The 21,179-nt window shown below is 42.4% G+C and overlaps 1 protein-coding gene across 2 annotated transcripts in view; it reads left to right on the top strand.

Annotated features, from left to right (window-relative positions):
* Positions 1–21,179, top strand: part of CABLES1 (Cdk5 and Abl enzyme substrate 1) — a 128,406-nt gene that overhangs the window by 69,120 nt on the left and 38,107 nt on the right. For both annotated transcript variants that reach the window (XM_040431908.1, XM_040431907.1), the window contains exons 2-3: positions 4,087–4,158; positions 7,029–7,121. In XM_040431908.1, the coding sequence (XP_040287842.1) occupies positions 4,087–4,158; positions 7,029–7,121 (165 nt within the window). The remainder of the gene's footprint in view (positions 1–4,086; positions 4,159–7,028; positions 7,122–21,179) is intronic.

The raw sequence follows: 21,179 nt of genomic DNA, 5'->3' as shown, positions 1-21,179 counted from the left end.
GATTTTCACGCACGGTTGCTAGGAGACTATCGGGATGGAGACCCGATCATTATTATTATAACATGGTTATAAGGGAAAATAATAGCATTCTGAATGCAGAATGCATAGTAAAATAGCGCTGGAGGGGTTGAAAAAAAATAATTTAACTCTCCTTAATCCACTTGCTCGCGCAGCCCGGCATCTCCTTCTGTCTCCTTTGCTGAACAGGACCTGTGGTGACGTCACTCCGGTCATCACATGATCTTTTACCATGGTGATGGATCATGTGATGACCGGAGTGACGTCACCACAGGCAGGTCCTGTTCAGCAAAGAAGACAGAAGGAGATGCCAGGCTGCGCAATCAAGTGGGCTAAGGTGAGTTACATTTATTTATTTATTTTAACCCCTCCAGCGCTATTTTACTATGCATTCTGTATTCAGAATGCTATTATTTTCCCTTATAACCATGTTATAAGGGAAAATAATACAATCTACAGAACACCGATCCCAAACCTGAACTTCTGTGAAGAAGTTCGGGTTTGGGTACCAAACGTGTGATTTTTTCTCACGCGAGTGCAAAACGCATTACAATGTTTTGCACTCGCGCGGAAAAATTGCGGGTGTTCCCGTAACGCACCCGCACATTTTCCTGCAACGCCCGTCTGAAAGAGGCCTTAGTGTCCCTTTAAATGGATGCCACCTTCTGTAACAGTGTTTCCACATCTATTGTTGAAATTACATCAGACTTTTGTGGCTTTTCACAGCTTGGCCTTGCTGTTTTGTTTAAGATGAGCTGGAGCTTTACAGTGAAAGGGTTGTCAGCGTCGCTTGAATAAAATGCAAATACTCACAGCCAATCATTTTCAGTAGTTAATTGTCCCTAGTGTACATAGTCGACTTGAAAACGTGACGACAGGACAGTACGAGCGAGTGCAAAATAAAGACTTGTACTGGAAGAACTGGCTTAGATCTGTTTCCTTTCACATGTGCAACACAAGCAAATGTGTATTCACCTTCTCATTAAACAGAGGCAAATGGAATAAGTGTGGTACTCCTACATAATAAAGGTCTTCCACGTTCATCACTGCGCTGCTGAAATATAGAGGGCGATTATCACACTGTATTATGCGGAAGCGCGTTTCTAGTCACAGTACACTATATAAACATAGGGCCTAGGCGACAAAAGATGGTTCTGGTATTACAGTAATTAAAAGTGTATTCCAGATGGAGTTTATACAGTAAATTGTGGAAAGAGGCCAGTAACGTTCAATAGTAGCATCATGTTCTAATATTAATTGCATTGAAAGAGATATGACTCTATATTTTATCATTTATTTTGTCCAATAGGTCGGCACTGCAGGTAAAATCTCGTGGTGCTCGCGTCCTAGGATCGGCATTCCATGTAATAGTAGCAATGAAGGACCGGCACTTACTTCCAGATGTTCTCAACAATTGTGTTTATTGTCACATATGTTCCTGTGACGCGTTTCGACACTCATTGTGTCTTTCTCAAACAGACTTGTCTTCAAACCTGCAGATAAAAGGGGAGCCCTGGTGGTCCTTGATAAATCTTATTATGTCTCAGAGATCATGGGACAGTTGCAGGACAAGGAAACATACCGCGTACTGCAATCAGACCCCACAGGTTACATTAAACAAATGCTATTAACCTTGGTTCAACCATACCAAGAGAATGGAACAATAGACGCCAAGTTAGGCGACTTTCTGATCAATCAGCACCCCATTATACCGGTGTTTTACACCTTACCGAAGGTGCTTAAATCTATGATTCATCCTCCCGGTCGTCCCATAGTGGCTGCTATTGATTCCATCCTCTCTCCCCTGGCGATACTCCTAGAAAAAATATTAACCCCACTCACGAGGTTATCTCCATCTTACCTGAGAGATACTCAGCACTTTTTGAATGAAGTTAAATCTATGCAACTTGACACAGAATGTATCTTAGTGAAATTTGATGTCTACAGCCTCTCTTCTTCAATTGCACACATAAAAGGGCTGGAGGTCGTGAGAAGGCTGGTCGATAGGAGTATACGTATATAAGGAGGAAGAAAAAAACTTTTCTCTCTCTCTCCTAACCATTGTGCTGGAACAGAATTATTTTTGGTTTCAGGACACCTACCAACAGCAACACGGGACCGCGATGGGTTCAAACGCCGCACCGCTATATGCAAATTGCTATACGGCACAGTTCTAACAGGATTTTATTTACTCAAATCCATTATATATTCAATATTGTATTTTTTGGCGTCGATTTATCGACGATGTGTTCTGCGTGTGGCGGTGTGACGTTCGAACCCTTGCAATTCACCGATTCTATTCCATGTGGCCAGAGTTTAGTTAACTCTGCATTTTGATAGAGATCGGATCTCCTTTCTCGACATGTGGGTAACTAGGGGTGAAGGCAATAAGGTTGACACTGATTTGTACATTAAGGATACTGACCGCAATAGTATACTTTATTATAATAGCAATCGCCCTACCAGCACAAAGCGATCGTTACCATATTCCCAATACCAGCGGGTGAGACGTATTGTGGGTGATCCTGAACAGTGTGAAATCAGATTGAATGAAATGTCTGCTAAATTCAGAGAAAGGGGATATTCCCCACATCCGTTACAGGAACAAAGGGACAGAAACATATACAGCTGAAAAACCCAAAGAGAAGCCATTTATACCCCTTATTGTTAAGTACCATCCATGGGTACATAAAATCAGAGCAGTAATAAATATACATTGGCACATTGTAAGTGAATCTTACCCTGCAATTGATGAGTTCCAGAGTCGACCGATGATATGTTACAAAAGAGCGGAGAATGTCCGCGATAAGATTGTTAAAGCGGATATAGGCAGTGACAAGAGGGACTTGAAACAAAAAGCTCTTGCGACCCCGAGACAGGGAACTTTTCCCTGCCTTGGATGTATACACTGCTCTAGCGTTATTAAGGGCTCTTTCCTCACTCGCCCACGATCTGGGGAACATATCCCCATACGTTTTTTTTTTACCTGTGACAGCAATTACGTCATATAAGTTTTGAAGTGCTCATGTGGACTTCTATATGTAGGAGAAACATCCGCACGAATGAAAGACAGGTTTAGTAAACACAAAGAACCTGCTGTTACCGGTACCGCATAATTTCCATCAACAAAGTCATAACATAGCGCAATTGCGATTTCAAATTATTGAAGGTGTAACACAGCCGAGACCAGGAGGAGACAGGAATCAGTTACTGATGAGACAAGAGGCATATTGGATCCATCAGCTCCAAACTTTGGAGCCGATGGGCTTTAAACCATGACTACGAACTCAACAGTTTTTTTGTGACTGTTTGAGAAAGACACAATGAGTGTCGAAACGCATCACAGGAACATATGTGACAATAAACACAATTGTTGAGAACATCTGGAAGTAAGTGCCAGCCCTTCATTGCTACTATTACATGGGATGCCGATCCTAGGACGCAAGCACCACGAGATTTTACCTGCAGTGCCGACCTATTGGACAAAATAAATGATAAAATATAGAGTGCCGATCCTTCATTGCTACTGTATCTTTTATAAATCACAAACTTTTGGAAAAACATTGTAAGGCTGCTTTCACATCTGTGTTCTCCTTTCCGTTCTTCTGTTCCGTTATAGATCCTGGGGATCGATTTTGTAGCGGAGACAAAAGTCCAGCAAACTTTCCCCTGAACACAAACCTAGCAGATCCCATTATAGTATGGGGTCCGTAGACTCTGTTATGTGCCAAATCTGTTCTTTCCATTCTTTTGCTCCTGTAACGGGGCAGAAGAACAGAAAGGAGAACACAGATGTGAAAGCAGCCTTAGGGCTGATAGACAGATCAGTTATTTTTGATTGGAGAAAGATTACTGCATGCAGGACTTTTTGTTCTGTCAAAAATAACTGATCTCGAACAGAAGTGACATAAACTGATCATAACTGACCGATCAAAAGAGCTGAAAGCTAAATGGTGATGTTTATGGTGATTTTTATTATGATTAATAAAAATTATTACTACTATTATCACTTCTGTGCTTGATGTTGGTTATTACCCATTAAACAATACTTTGCATTGCCTTCTGTAGACGACGACTGATCTCTCAGCGGTCTTCACTGGAAACACTTGAAGACATTGAAGAAAATGCTCCTTTGCGGAGGTATGCTTCCTAATATTTCTAATTTCATTTTTTATTTTTGGTTGTTATTTGATGCATCCCTCAAGCAGAGCAGTTGTTGAACTGAAAATTTGTCAAACATCAGGATTTATGCTGATGACATGCATGAGTACCACCTCTATAGTGTCACTTTTTACCAGTAGGCTTTGGGTCCATGCTGAGGTCTACAGTAAAGTTTTCAATTAAAAGATCAGTTCTCCACACTGTGGATTCATTGAGGTTCTGGTGGTATTCCTACCATATGCAACTTCTGTTACTACACTATTGTACGCTTTTTGCTTGAATGTGCATGTTGGCTGAAAGGTGAAAATAAGCTTATTCTCTTTATCGCCAACACCTAAGCTGCCAATCCTTTGTGCCCTGTTTTAACTGATAACACAGAAGGCTGTGAGCCTGCTGTAGATGAAGGCTGGACAATGGCTATCCTCCTGATATTCTCTCTATACACATGCATGCATGACTTGGCCAAGCTTACATTAATTCTCAGAAGGATGAGGGGAGGAAGCCATTGCCAAACTCGTCTGGAAGATGCTTATCTCCCCCAACATTTGCCATTGGGGGAGAGTTGGGAGGTCCCCCCAAACACATTAGATGCCCAGACTGGACAAATCCGGTGGGTTCCCCAGGCATGCATCTAATGTATGTGGCCACCTTAACGCTAGCCATACACAAGTCACCTGTAGTGTGAACAATCATCTGATCATCCCATACCCCTGCATGTTTGGCTCAGCCAGGCATACATGTGCAGCAAATAGGGAGAGAGGAGGCAGCGGCTTATGTCCCCCAGAGCAAAAGGATTGTGAATGTTGAAATCCAACAGCCGAACCTTATCGCTCATGGCATGGCTTAAAGGGATTCTGTCACCAGGATTTACCCTATAGAGATATTTATATGTGCCCATCAGTCTCCTTGTTTTGTATTAAATGATCCCACTCTTACTGCTCTGTGTGTCTTTTATTCTTCCAAAAAGCGATTTTAAAAGACTGTAAATTACCATGCTAAGGAGCCCAAGGGGTTGTACCACGATCCGTTGGAGCCCAGTCGCGCCCATCATTCCGGAGCCCAGCAACGCCTACCAGTTAATTTATTCACTGCACTTACCCTGACGTCATTTCTTCCAAGCGCCGTAATCTTGCGTGCGCAGGGAGCCAGCGCATGCGCAGTTGGATCGACAAAGCCTGTGCCAGTAGTCTGCACACTACTGTGTACACTGTGCCTGCGCGAGATTACGGCGCTTAGAAGGAATGACGTCGGGGCAAGTGCAGTGAATAAATTAACTGGTAGGCGGTGCTTGGCTCCGGAACGATGGGCGCGGCTGGACTCCAACGAAACGTGGGACAACCCCTTGGGCTCCTTAGCAAGGTAATTTACATATCTATAAAATCGCTTTTTGGAAGAATAAAAGACACACAGAGCAGCAAGAGTGGGATCATTTAATACAAAACAAGGAGACTGATGGGCACATATAAATATCTCTATAGGGTAAATCCTGGTGACAGAATCCCTTTAAATCTGTACTTTTGGGCGACATGCATCTAACAGGTATGCTTTAGGCTACTTTTACACTTGCGGCAGAGTGATCAGGATCAGTCTAAAAAATGCCTGATCAGTCAGAAAAATGCATTGAAATGCCGGATCCGTCTTTCCAGTGTCATCCGGAAAAACTAATCCGGCATTCATTTTTTTCACCTTTTTTTTTTCGGTCTGCGCATGGAAGGACGGATCCGGCACTAATACATTCCGATGGAAAAAAATGCATTCAGGCAAGTCTTCCGTTTTTTTGGCCGGAGATAAAACCAAAACATGCTGCGGTTTTATCTTTTACCTGATCAGTCAAAAAGACTGAACTGAAGACATCCTGATGCATCCTGAACGGATTACTCTCCATTTAGAATGCATTAGGATAAAACTGATCAGTTCTTTTCCGGTATAGAGCCCCTAGGACGGAACTCTATGCCGGAAAAGAAAAACGCAAGTGTGAAAGTACCCTTAGTCCAGTGATTGGTGTATACAGAACAAAAACCGTATTAGTCTCAATCATTTTAATGCAGTTTAATATGTATATACATGTATCTGTCATCAGCAGTATCAGCTTTGGCATATCGCATGGCAGTTATCTGGTATAATTATGCTGGTATTATGAAATGTGTTATGTATGTTGTTAATGTTAACCATAGTTCTTATCTATTCATCTTTCCATTCAGATTTAGTTTTATCTGCCTCCCGCAATCTCTGCTCTGCAGCAAGACTTCACTCTTCTGCCAGGGCCGAACCAATAGTATTTTAAAGGCATTTACTTACAACTTACTAAGGGGGGAACAGCAAAAGAGAATTCGGCTCGCCATACACATTAGAAGTTGGCTGAATAATACTCTTTTCGGCCAAAGCAAATTTTCCCAACCCCCCTATACGTATGTGTGTTTAGCTCGGTTGAGCATGCATGTGTCCTGATTTGTCCTGAACAGGGAGAGAGGAGAGTACTGCTGGTGGAAGCTGCTCATCTTCCCAAGGATCAGGGGAGACTCAGAAGGACCTAATACACATTAGATGGTTGGTCCAGCTTTAGAAGAGACGCTTTTACTTTTATGTGTTACCAAATGTGTTTGCTGTCTATTGTGTAGTCATTACAGTGAATAAAAGGAAAATTCTTGGCTGTTTGTAAAAATATTACAATGTTAAAGAATTCTAATTGTTCCCTCCTAGTTCTTGTGGCTTTGTGCAATACACTTGTACTGTCTGTGAACTGCGACTAGACTGCAGCCATTTGTCAGATTTTTTTTTTTTCCTTCCTGTCTTTGTGTGGAAATGCCATGAAAGATCTCACTTCAGGCTTTAATTGACTTATTTTTCAGATGTCGGACTCTGTCCGGTTCACCCAGACCAAAGAACTTTAAGAAGGTTCATTTTATTAAGAGCATGAGACAGCACGACACAAGGAGTGGCAGGTAACACCGCAAACACACACTTCCTCCATTTGTAATCCCAAGAACCATGGTACAGTAGTTTGTGTGTTGTTTTTCATTATTGTGCTGCATTGTTGGCTAATCTCTTCTTAAAAATGAACAAAACAGAGCCAAGGTTTCCCGTGAATAATGAGATAAATTACTAATCGTGTCTTAAAAACCAGCTATTGAATTAGGTCTGTTTAGTAGAATGATACTGAATGATTACGAACTCCATAACTCAATACTTACAAACCTACAGAGGTGAGGTATGGCCTGAGAATGCGTCTTTAAAACTTTCATTTTTTTTCTGTTGAGAAATCCAATCAAATCATTCCTTGACCGTTCAGAAACATTCATTAGGCTACTTTCACACTTGCGGCAGTGTGATCCGGCGGGCAGTTCCAACGTTGGAACTGCCCGCCGGATCCGACGATTTTGATGTGACTGAAAGCATTTGTGAGACGGATCCGCCTTGTATCTTTTTTCACATTTTTACTGGTCTGCGCATGCACAGGCCAGACTGACGGATTCGGCATTCCGGTATTTTGAATGCCGGATCCGGCACTAATACATTCCTATGGGGAAGCATTCAGGCAAGTCTTCAGTTTTTTTCGCCGGAGATAAAACGGTAGCATGCTACGGTTTTATCTTTTGCCTGATCAGTCAAAACGACTGAACTGAAGACATCCTGATGCATCCTGAACGGATTACTCTCCATTCAGAATGCATGGGGATATACCTGATCAGTTCTTTTCCGGTATAGAGCCCCTGTGACGGAACTCTATGCCGGAAAAGAAAAACGCTAGTGTGAAAGTAGCCTTACTTACCGTATATACCGGCGTATAAGACGACTTTTGAGCCCTAGAAAATATTTTCTAGAGTGGGGGGTCGTCTTATACGCCGGGTATGGCGGGCGCTGCAGTGCCGGGACGCCCGAATTATCAACAGAGCGAGCCCGGGCTATTGCCTTGTATCCCCAGCAGCTGAGAGCTGCGATGTAACCCACGGCATATGCCCCCCCTGTGCTGTACCTTGTATACCGCCCCCTGCTCTGTACCTTGTATGCCTCCCCCCTGCTCTGTACCTTGTATGCTCCTTGTACCGCCATCCTCCCGGCCGCTCGCATCTCGCTCCTACGTATGTGCGAGATTTCATGCGGCGAGCGTGGATACACGGGATCCTCATGGCCGCTCGCATCTCGCTCCTGCGCATGTGCGAGATCTCCGTGCGGCGTATCTAAGTGCGGCGCAGATGTGCATATGTGAATGTGAATATGAAGAATAACATAACAAAAACATGTTCAGGGTATAGGGGGCACATGTTTAGGGTCTGGGAGGCAGGGAGGGAGGACAAGGAAGGTGGTTTTTACATGTTTGATGACAAACAGCATGTCATACTTATTTGAATTAAAATTACCATATTGAAATCGGATCTAATGCTTTTTAAATTTTTCTTTGGTGTGTGTTGAAAAAGGGGTAGTCTTATACGGCGAGTATATCCCAAACTCTATATTTTCAGTGTAAAAGTTGGGGGTCGTCTTATACGCCCAGTCGTCTTATACGCCGGCATATACGGTAGTAATTTCTGATTTCTGCCACACAATATGGGATTACTACATACTGTTTCCATCCAATGAGGTATTTGCAGTTTCATTCTGGAGATACCTGGTGCTTTTGTGAAGGGTGCATAATTGATTGGATGACCACCAATTAAGATTGTTACCTTGGAGGCTTGGGAGGAAAGCAGGGTTTCCTAATACTCAGTAAAGGAGAGGGCCTCGATTGCAGGTTAAATTTAAACCTAACTGACCTCCAAGAATCAGCGAGTAATAAGTCAAAGGTGAATTATTACGAACTGCTGGAGGAATGGGTGTAGTATCCAGATCAGGGCTTTCCATGTGTAAGGGAGGATGAAAGTGCGTTCAAGTGGTATCCATAGGGGGTGGTCCTGTGGTTTTAGATGGGTCAAAAACATTTGGGCCAATCTGGCTGCCTGATGGTATTTTACTAAATCTGGTACTGATAGCCCCCCTGGATTTATGTCTGCACATAACTGCCTTAGCTATACGGGGACGTTTGTTAGCCCAAATAAATCTCATTAAATCCCTCTGAATCGACCTCAAGTCCCTTATCTGACAGGGATTGGTAAAGCCCTAAACATAGAGGAGTCTCGGAAGAACTACCATTCTAAAAATATTTATCTTTCCCACCCAAGATACTTGAAGGGATTGCCAATTTACTAAATCCTGACGTATTTTTTTATACATGGGTAAATAATTAATCTTATATGTTGTGTCCAGTGTCTTTGGCAACATGATTCCCAGATATGGTATATATTGGGATCTAAGTTGGAAAGGGAAGTTTTGAGAGAGCAATGTTTTAGTAGAAGTGGGGGTGTTACATAGTAGTAAATCGGATTTGGAATGGTTTATGGAAAGGCCCGAAGCTTTAGAGAAAGAATCCAATAATTTCAGCAGGGAGGGAAGGAGATGATGGGGTTGGTATGGTTAACATAAGGTCATCTGCAAAGAGGTTAAGTTTATATTCAGTTCCCCCAACTGACAAGCCTTTAATATCCGGATGGGATCTTATGTGAGCAGCTAGGGGTCATGGCTAGGGCGAAAAGAGCTGGGGACAGAGGGCAACCCTGCCTTGTACCTCTTCCAATAGGAATATGGGAGGCCCTAGTAGAAGGTAGTTTAAGTTGAGCCTCTGGTTTAGAGTATAGGGCTGGATAGCTGCTAAGAAGGGACCCTGAATTCCCATTGTCGAGAGGACCTATAGAGATATGACCATGTAACGAATCGAAAGCCTTTTCAATATCTAGGGCCAATAAGGCTAGAGGGATTTTGGATTTATTGGAGTATTGGATGATGTTAAGTATTTTTCTGATGTTATCAGGGGCTTCCCTACCGGGTATGAAACCCACTTGGTCTTTATGTATAAGACTTGGTAAGAATCTATTGAGTCTTCCAGCTAGTATAGCAGTGAAGAGTTTGTTGTCAATGTTTAATAAGGAAATCGGCCTATAATTGGAAGTGAGCAGGGGATCTTTATTGGGCTTAGGTATGACTGTAATGGAGGCTTTTAAGAATTCTTCTGGGGGGATAGATCCTTGCATCAAATAGTTACAGTAGTTAGCTACATGTGGAATAAGTAGAGGGGCGAACTTTTTATAGTATAGGGCTGAGTAGCCATCAGGGCCTGGGGCCTTTCCTAGTTTCAAGGAGTTAATAGCATATTCTACTTCTTCTGCTGATACCGGCTTATTAAGTTCTGATTGGGATTCTGGGGATAAGGCGGGGAGATGGACTGAAGACAGAAACTCATTTATTTTCGCTGTAGAGTCCCCTATGGGAGCTGAGTAGAGATGCGTATAAAATTCTTGAAATGTAGCATAGATTACATCAGGGTTAGAGGTGGTTTGACCTGATCTTGTACTAATTTTAAATACTTGATTGATCTTCTGTTTATTTTTAAGTTGGTTAGCTAATAGTTTATCAGGCTTATTGGCGAACTTATAGTAAAATGAGTTTGTCCATCTGAGGGCTTTTTCTGTGGAGTTTGTGAGTATCATGTTAAGTTGTATTTTAGCATCTTTAATTGCTTTAAGTAAATAAAGGGACGGGGATCTCTGGTGAGCCCAGACAAGTCTGTTCAGCTTGGCCTCCAGCCCAACTTGAGCTTGGTACGTTCCTTCTTTCTCCTGGAGGCCAAACTTATCAACCTGCCCTCATGAAGGCCTTGTGAGTCAGCCACAGTGTCATAGGGTTAATTTCGTGAGAGACATTGTCAGACAAGAAGTTGGAAAGTTCGTCCTTCAGTTGAGAGAATTGTGCTGTATGAGTCAGCAGTGATTCGTTCAGCCTCCAGTGAAACGGAATAGGACTGACCTGGGACCGTAAAGTCAGAGATGACCATATGGTCTGACCAGGAGGAAACTACATGTCTGGAATATGACATATGAGGAAGAAGAGACGTGGAAGATAAAATCATATCTAAGCGAGAGTACACCCTATGGGCTGGTGAATAGAAGGTATAGCTTCTCTGTGTACCGTTATGTTCCCTCCAGGTATCAGCTAGGGCCAGGGATTGAAAAACTCGTTGAATCTTTTTTGTCTGCATAGTAGGCCTAAGGTAGAGGGGGGGTGGAACGATCTAGTACAGGTTTATAGTAAAATTAAAATCTCCACACCAAACTAGTTTATGGAAAGTTAGAGTTTCTATCACCTTTCCAACTTTTTCGAAAAAGGAAATGGGGTCCTCATTAGGAGCATATGAATTAACTAAGCAAAGAGACTCATCCCTATAAGTTCCCAGTAGTATTACGTATCTCCCTTCCGGGTCTATGCAAGTTTGGGAGACGTGAAAGGGAAGGTATTTTTCAACAGTGTCACACACCCCTACATTTTGAAGTAAATGAAGAGGAGTAGAAAGTGGAATATTGTGGATTAAAGTACTTAGGGTGAGATGTGGGAGTGAAATGAGTCTCCTGAAGGCAGATGACATCGGCTTGTGTTTAATATAGGTGGAGAATGCTGTTTTTCTCTTTCGTGGGGAATTTAAACCCCTAACATTATGAGTTAAAATCTTACACATGATGTCAGTGTAAATCAGCTTGGTAATTTGGAGATGAAGCCAGATGCCACCCGCCCCAGAGCCAAACGCACCCCACCCCCCCCCCCCCCCCCCCCAGCGCCTCACAGTATGAATCTCCATGCCATTTCTCCAAGAAACATGAAACATTACTATTAAACAGCAAATTAACATATAAAAACAGTAAACAAAAAGTAGAGCTGGTAAGCCCCAAACATAAAACAATCATAAGTGGGAAAAGTGAAAAGATAGCCAGCCTGTAGTTGGCTCGCCTTACTATCTCACAATTGCCCATAAACAGGGACAACATGATAAACCACGTTATCGAACCCCTGAATCAAAAGGTTAGCCTCAAATGGCTTAGATGGAAAAGTACAACACGGAATCCTTATGAGACCGCAGAATGTGATATAAAGCCATACCACCATCATGACAGGGTAGAGTTCAAGTAATTCTTGATCTGTTCGATCCATTCGGGGTTGCAGGGACCTTGGTCCAGACTCTCGCTGGCCTTTGAGGCTTCGGCGATGAGGGTAGCTGAGCTTGAGGTTCACAGGGTATCCCTGCTCTTTGTAAGATCCAATCCCTCCGCCGGTGAATGGATCGTGTGAAGACGGGAATTCAGCTGAAACGACAGGTTAAAGGGGAACCCCCACCTGTATCTAATTTGTGCTTTCTGTAGAGACTGTGTGACTGGTCTCATCTCCCTGCGTCTCCGAAGTGTGGATGGAGCCAAGTCCGCATACAGATGAACTGAAGCTGGGAGTCCAGGTAATACAGTTAAGTCCCTTGCGGCATAAAGAATCTTGTCTCTCATCTCTGGATGGTGAAGCCTGAGTATGATATCTCTGGGTAAGTCCAGGTTACGAGGTTTCCCCAAAGCTCTGTGGACTCTATCCATTTTGAAAAGGCTGAGCTCAATCTGTGGTAAGAGGGCTGCAAACAGTGTGGAAAGGGTGGCTTGCAGATCTGTGAAGGACTCTGGCAGGCCTCTAACCCTCAGATTGCCCCTCCTGGACCTATTTTCGAGGTCTTCAAGTTTGAGCTCTAGCTCTATAAGCTGGGCATCATGGGAGATAGAGGGGACCTGTCGCCACAAAATGCAGTCCGATCTGCAGGCAGCTTGTTATAGAGCAGGATGAGCTTTTCTAGCCTAAGGGGGAACAACTCTAAGCACGGGGGGGGGGGGGGGGGGTGGTGTAATCGGTGAGCTATCTCTGTATACACTCTTAGGGTCCATTCACACGTCCGTAGAATGGGTCCGCATCCGTTCCGCAATTCTGCGGAACGAGTGCGGACCCATTCATTTTCAATGGGGACGGAAAGGATGCGGACAGTACACAAGAATAGGCATTTCTATAGGGGTGCCAGCCCGGTGTATTGCGGATCCGCAATACACTACAGACGTGTGAATGGACCCTTACACCGAGAATGCTATCAATTACTGATAACACCTCCCCCTTGTACAATGAAGTCAGAAATAAAAGAGATATAAATGTATAAATTACAAGTTTTACTCAATCTTTTCCCATAAAACTATATACAGTGGCATGCAAATTACTGTTACTGTGAACAGTTAAGCAAGTTGAAGATGAAATGATCTCCAAAAGGCATAAAGTTAAAGATGACACTTTGCCTTTGTATTTTAAGCAAAAACAATGTTTTATATTCATCTTTTACATTTTCAAAATAACGGAAAAGGGCCTGAAACAAAACTTTAGGCACCCTGCATGGTTAGTACCCAGTAGCACCCTCTTTGGCTAGTATCACTGCTAGTATCACTTTTTGTAGTCAGCCAAGAGTCTTTCAATTCTTGTTTGAGGGATTTTCATCCATTCTTCCTTGCAAAAGTCTTCCAATTCTGTGAGATTCCTGGACTGTCTTGCATGCACTGCTCTTTTGAGGTCCATCCACAGAGTTTAAATGATGTTCAGATCAGGGGACTGTGAGAGCTATGGTAAAACTTTCAGTTTGCGCCTTTTAAAGTAGTCTATTGTGAATTTTGAGATGTGTTTAGGATCATTATCCATTTGTAGAAGCCATCCTCTTTTCAACTTAAAGAGGACCTTTCATCAGAATCAAGTATGTAAACTGAATATACATACATGGAGAGCGGCGCCCAGGGATCCCCCTGCACTTACTATTATCCCCGGGCGCCGCTCCGTTCTCCGGTTATAGGCTCCGGTAAAGTCACAGTTAGGCTCCACCCATTTGAGCCTGCCGGCGTCTCTTTCTCCTATGTTGTAGCGCTGGCCAATCGCAGCGCTCAGCTCATAGCATGGCTAAGAGCTGAGCGCTGCGATTGGCCAGCGCTACAGCATAGGAGAAGGAGACCGTGGCAGGCTCAAATGGGTGGAGCCTAACTGTGACTTTACCGGAGCCTATAACCGGAGAACGGAGCGGCGCCCGGGGATAATAGTAAGTGCAGGGGGATCCCTGGGCGCCGCTCTCCATGTATGTATATTCAGTTTACATACTTGATTCTGATGAAAGGTCCTCTTTAAGCTTTTTTACAATTGTGTGTTATGATTGCTTCCAGAATTTGCTGAAATTTTATTGAATCCATTCTTCCCTCTCCCCGCGAAATGTTCCCCATGCCAGTGGCTGCAACACAGCCCCAAAGCATGATTGATCCACCCCCATGCTTAAAGGGAACCTGTCACCTCAAAATCGCATATAAAACCGCCAGCATTACCTTATAGTAGCCCCCAGTCTGTTATTAATGATGTGTTTTGATCCGGTAATCTGATGCTCCATACATGACAAAAACGATGTTTTAATCGCCATCAGCGCTATCTCGCCGGTCAGTCTGAAGTCAAGGGGGCAGCGGCTTCCTTGCTTCAAGTCAAGATAAGCCCGTCCCCTCTTCTGTGTGATTGACATCCTGCAGTGCGGCCTGGGATCGCGTTAGACTCGCGCATTCGCAGTGTGCCGATGAAACCCGGCTAACTGTGTGAGCCATGATCGCGCAGTAACAAGTGGCGCACCGCGCATGCGTGAGACTAACGCGATTACAGGCCGCACTGCAGGATGTCAATCACCAAGAAGGATGGTTAGGGGCGTGCTTATCTTGACTTAAAGCAAGGAGGCCGCTGCCCTCTTGACTTCAGACTGACCGACGAGATAGCACTGATGGCGATTAAAACATCGTTTTTGTCATGTATGGAGCATCAAATTACCGGATCAAACACATCATTAATAACAGACTGGGGGATACTATAAGGTAATGCTGGCGTTTTTATATGCGATTTTGAGAAGACAGGTTCCCTTTAATGGTTGGAGAGCTGTTCTTTTCATAAAATTATGAGCCAATTTTTCTCCAAACAACCCTTTGCTCATTGTGGCCAAAGAGTTCCATTTTAACCCCATCGGTCCACAGGACTGTCACGTAGGGGACCACCCTGTCACATAACCCAGGTGCGACTGCCAAGGTTCTACCTATTTCATGCACTCAATCTCTCATGCCCCGACACACAGGCCACAGATTGAACATAGATTACACCCCGGCACAGCCTTTCATGCACCTCAACACGCTGCCACCATCTATAATATTTAAATTAATATACTAATCAATTAGGGGCTCATAGAAAACCACACAACACCACACTCACAAGCAGGCTCAAAGTAGTACTATCCACACTAATAGCAAATACATGGCAACACAAAATCCACCCATAAACTTAAAAATGAAGGTTACGGGCCTCGTTCAGGGCACATGTCAAAACCATTAAAGATGTGCTTTAATGTACTAAAAATGTACAGCACTTAAGTTACAAAAACGAAAAGAAATAACAGATATACATAGTTGTGCAAAAACCGCTCCCTCCCATTCTTGACCCAGCCTTTTGGGAAGGCCTTCATTACGTGTGCATTCTCATTGCTCCACCTCTCTCCCTCAGCTGGCAGACATGAAATATCAATAAAACATGTCTTCTAGTTCACTCTAATGTATATTCGAGATATTTAATAACATGTTTCATCGTGCCGATTGTTTTAATACCAAATATGACTGGTGTAGGAGTCCTAGAATGTGAGATGCTCGTTATGTGGGAATGCTGGCTGTCCAGGTTGGGATGTTCAGACTCCCTTCGATGTTCACAATTATTACAGTGACTAGTATGTGAGTTGTACCAGGAAGGAGTTACAGCTTATGATATATTTTCTTCATCTTCTGGTATTCCAACTGAAAAGCTCCTGGATCCCTTGCTGTGGAAGGTGCCCCCATGTCTAAGGTGTATATGTTTCCATGGGGCTTGAGTGTACAATCCAGGAAACATCTCATTACCACTTGCAAAGGGCTAGTTTCTAGCAGTCAAGTGATAATGATTTCCTCCAAAGAGGATGCATATTCCAGATACAGGCCCAGACTGAATGGCAACGTGCAGGCAATATTTGAGAATGGTGGCATACAGTATACAGAATAACACAACATATACAGTACAGACCAAAAGTTTGGACACACCTTCTCATTTAAAGAGTTTTCTTTATTTTCATGACTATGAAAATTGTAGATTCACACTGAAGGCATCAAAACTATGAATTAACACGTGGAATTATATACATAACAAACAAGTGTGAAACAACTGAAAATATGTCATATTCTAGGTTCTTCAAAGTAGCCACCTTTTGCTTTGATTACTGCTTTGCACACTCTTGGCATTCTCTTGATGAGCTTCAAGAGGTAGTCCCCTGAAATGGTTTTCACTTCACAGGTGTGCCCTGTCAGGTTTAATAAGTGGGATTTCTTGCCTTATAAATGGGGTTGGGACCATCAGTTGTGTTGAGGAGAAGTCAGGTGGATACACAGCTGATAGTCCTACTGAATAGACTGTAAGAATTTGTATTATGGCAAGAAAAAAGCAGCTAAGTAAAGAAAAACAAGTCGCCATCATTACATTAAGAAATGAAGGTCAGTTATGTGAAAACTTTGAAAGTAAGGGCTATTTGACCATGAAGGAGAGTGATGGGGTGCTGCGCCAGATGACCTGGCCTCCACAGTCACCGGACCTGAACCCAATCGAGATGGTTTGGGGTGAGCTGGACCGCAGAGTGAAGGCAAAAGGGCCAACAAGTGCTAAGCATCTCTGGGAACTCCTTCAAGACTGTTGGAAGATCATTTCAGGGGACTACCTCTTGAAGCTCATCAAGAGAATGCCAAGAGTGTGCAAAGCAATAATCAAAGCAAAAGGTGGCTACTTTGAAGAACCTAGAATATGACATATTTTCAGTTGTTTCACACTTGTTTGTTATGTATATAATTCCACATGTGTTAATTCATAGTTTTGATGCCTTCATAGTCATGAAAATAAAGAAAACTATTTGAATGAGAAGGTGTGTCCAAACTTTTGGTCTGTACTGTATATAAAAATAATACACAGAAGTAGGTCTCTATTTCTCACAAAATGCATCAGGCTTGTTTAGATGTTATTTTACAGACTTCTGACCTGAATTTTGTGGTGAGGACACAGGAGAGGTTTTTCATCTGTTGACTCTTCCATGAAGGCCATATTTGTGCAGGTGTCGATGAACAGTAAAACCATGTACCACAACTCCAGAGTCTGCAAAATTTTCATGAAGGTCTTTTGCAGTCAAGTGGAGGGTCTTTTGCCTGTCTAGCAATCCTCCGAGCAGTTGTCTCTGAAAATGTTCTTGGTCTTACAGACCTTCTGTTGACCTTCACTGTTCTTGTAAGCTGTAATTTCTTAATTTCATTTCGAACTGAGGAATTGTCAACCTAAAAATGCTTTGCTATATTCTTATTGCCTTTTCCTGCTTTTTGGGCCTCAACCATTTTTAATAGTATTCACAAAACCATAATGACAATGGCCAATACAGTGTCAGGAAATGGGCGACCCAAACGAATCAAGAATCTAAACAAACAATTATAAAGGGTAACCTTATTAATATATACCTTTTAATAAATAATGCGGATAAAATCATGGCCCATTAGGTCAATCAAATATATAAAAAGTGACGCACGTTAGTGCCTTAACCTCTTGGGGACATAGAGCGCACAGGTACGCCCTGATGTCCCGGTACTTAAGGACACAGGGCGTACCTGTACGCCCTGTGTATTTCCGATCACCGGTGGGCAGTGATCGGAACTAGGTGCCTTCTGAAATCAATCAGCAGGCACCCTGGGTCAATGCCGAGGGGGGTCCTGTGGCCCCCCTCCCCCCGTATCGGCGATCGCTGAGGATTAACCCCTTCTATGCCGCCGACCGCGGCATAGAAGGGGTTTGTGTTTGAGTGATCACATCGAGTCCCCGCGCTGCTGTGGCGGGGACTCGATGTCTCAGAAGGCAGCCCGATGCCGTGCAGAGGCTGCCCAATGCCTTGCACGGCATCGGGACCTGCCTTCTACGGGAGCCGAGGAGATCCAGCCTCAGGCAATGTATTGTAATGCATTTCAGAGGGGAAAAGTGAACATCAGAAATAAAGTAAAGGAAAAAAAAGGTTTAAAAAAAAGTGTTTTTAATAAAATGAATAAAGTAAAAAAAAGCGCCCCTTTCCCCTTATTTTATAATAAAAAACACATATTAGGTATTTCCGCGTCCGTAATGACTGGCTCTATAAATATATCACATGATCCACCTTGTCCGATAAATACCATAAAAAAATAAAAACGGTGAGAAAAAATGCAATTTTTGTCACCTTACATCACAAAAAGTGCAACACCAAGTGATCAAAAAGGCGTATGCCCCTTAAAATAGTACCAATCTAAGCGTCACCTCATCCTGCAAAAATAAGCCCCTACTTAAGCCAATCGCCTAATGCAAAAAAATATATATGGGTCAGAATATGGAGACACTAAAACATCATTTTTTTTGTTTTAAAAATGCTGGTATTGTGTAAAACTTAATGAAATAAAAAAAGTTTACATATTAGGTTTCACCAGGTCCGTAAGAACCTGCTATATAAAAATATCACATGACCTAACCCCTCAGGTGAACACTGTAAAAAAAAAATTATAAACAGTGTAAAAAATAATAATTTTTTGTCACCCTACGTCACAAAGTGTAATAGCAAGCGATCAAAAAGTCATACGCACCACAAAATAGTACCAATCAAATCGTCATCTCATCCCGAAAAAAATGAGCCCCTACACAAGACAGTCGCCCAAAAAGTAAAAAAAACTACGGATTTCAGAATGTGGAGACACTAAAAAATCATTAAAAAAAAATAATATTTTGTTATGTAAAACTGAAAAGTTGTCATATTTGGTATTGTCGCGTCTGTGACAACCTGCTCTATAAAAATACCACATGATCTAACATGTAAGATGAATGTTGTAAATAGCAAAAAATAAAAACGGTGCCAAAACAGCTATTTCTTGTTACCTTGCCTCACAAAAAGTGTAATATAGAACAACCGAAAATCATATGTACCCTAAAATAGTACCAACAAAACTGCCACCTTATCCCGTAGTTTCCAAAATGGGGTCACTTTTTGGAGTTTCTAATCTAGGGGTGCATCAGGGGGGTTTCAAATGGGACATGGTGTCAAAAAAACAGTCCAGCAAAATCTGCCTTCCAAAAACCATATGGCGTTCCTTTCCTTCTGTGCCCTGCCGTGTGCCTGTACAGCAGTTTACGACCACATATGTGGTGTTTCTGTAAATTACAGAATTAGGGCCATAAATATTGAGTTTTGTTTGGCTGTTAACCCTTGCTTTGTAACTGGAAAAAATTGATTCAAATGGAAAATCTGCCAAAATAGTGAAATTTTGAAATGTTATCTCTATTCTCCATAAATTCTTGTGGAACACCTAAAGGGTTAACAAAGTTAGTAAAATCAGTTTTGAATACCTTGAGGGGTGTAGTTTCTAAAATGGGGTCATTTTTGGGTGGTTTCTATTATGTAAGCCCCACAAAGTGACTTCAGACCTGAACTGGTCCTTAAAAAGTATTGGAAATTTTCTGAAACTTCCAAACTTCTAAGCCTTCTAACGTCCCCAAAAAATAAAATGTCATTTTCAAAAGGATCCGAACATGAAGTAGACATATGGTAAATGTAAAGTAATAACTATTATGAGGTATCACTATCTATTATGAAAGTAGAGAAATTGAAATTTGGGTAATTTTTTTTAAAATTTTTTGTAAATTTGGAATTTTTTCTCAAATAAAGGTGAAATATATTGACTCAAATTTATGACTATCATGAAGTACAATGTGTCACGAGAAATCAATCTCAGAATGGCTTGGATAAGTAAAAGTGTTCCAAAGCTATTACCACATAAAGTGACACGTCAGATTTGCAAAAAATGGCCTGGGCAAAAAAAAGTGAAAACTGGCCCGGGGTAGAAGGGGTTAAGGACCTTCACTGAGTCAATTTTCAGGGAAAAGCATTTGTAGAAATGCTCATTGCTAATAATTGCCCTTTATAAAGGAGCCAGTGATCACCTGATGAACGAGCAAACACTTATCAGGTAATCATAATTTTTGACTAGCACCCAAAATCATTGTCTTAGGACATCAGATCATCCTGTGTAAACAGGAGTCTTCTGCCCAGAAACTATGAATCTGTATGGCAACAAGTTTTCGAAGTAGTGATTGCTTTTAGGAGATGGCATTTAGCAAGAATATCAGAAAAACTGGGCTTGTTGCTCATACAGTACCAACCATTCAGAACTTGCCTCCACTGATGATAAAAAAAACTTCACCATACTCATAGATCCTCCTATGTAGTTGTTAGCGTTGCCTGCCATGTTATAAATGCAGTGGATCTGCAGCTTCATCATTAGTCACTTTCTACACGGCTGCTAATTCACATTATACATGCTACCAGTCTTCTCTAGCTTGAATGAATGCTGATGCTTCTGTGATCACAGGACTTAAGATTCCTTTACATGGTACGATGTTAAAGCAGATTGTCAGGAAGGAAGTGTCGGGAAGGAATCTGTCAGCTCCAAAACACCAACATTTCTTTCATTATGTCCGTGAGCACTGGAGCCCTTTTAATGCATTTCATTGCTTGTTCATCAGAACACAGTGTCAGAATGCAAGTGACTATGAAGATACACATTATACACTGCTCAAAAAAATAAAGGGAACACTTAAACAACACAATGTAACTCCAAGTCAATCACACTTCTGTGAAATCAAACTGTCCACTTAGGAAGCAACACTGAGTGACAATCAATTTCACATGCTGTTGTGCAAATGGGATAGACAACAGGTGCAAATTATAGGCAATTAGCAAGACACCCCCAATAAAGAAGTAGTTCTGGAGTGGTAACCACAGACCATTTCTCAGTTCCTATGCTTCCTGGCTGATGTTTTGGTCACTTTTGAATGCTGGCGGTGCTTTCACTCTAGTGGTAGCATGAGACGGAGTCTACAACCCACACAAGTGGCTCAGGTAGTGCAGCTTATCCAGGATGGCACATCAATGCGAGCTGTGGCAAGAAGGTTTGCTGTGTCTGTCAGCGTAGTGTCCAGAGCATGGAGGCGCTACCAGGAGA

The sequence above is a fragment of the Bufo bufo genome, chromosome 5, assembly GCF_905171765.1.
Source record: "Bufo bufo chromosome 5, aBufBuf1.1, whole genome shotgun sequence".
Lineage (NCBI taxonomy): Eukaryota > Metazoa > Chordata > Amphibia > Anura > Bufonidae > Bufo > Bufo bufo.
The sequence above is the reverse complement of the archived record's forward strand: the minus strand, read 5'-3'. Positions and strand labels throughout refer to the sequence as shown.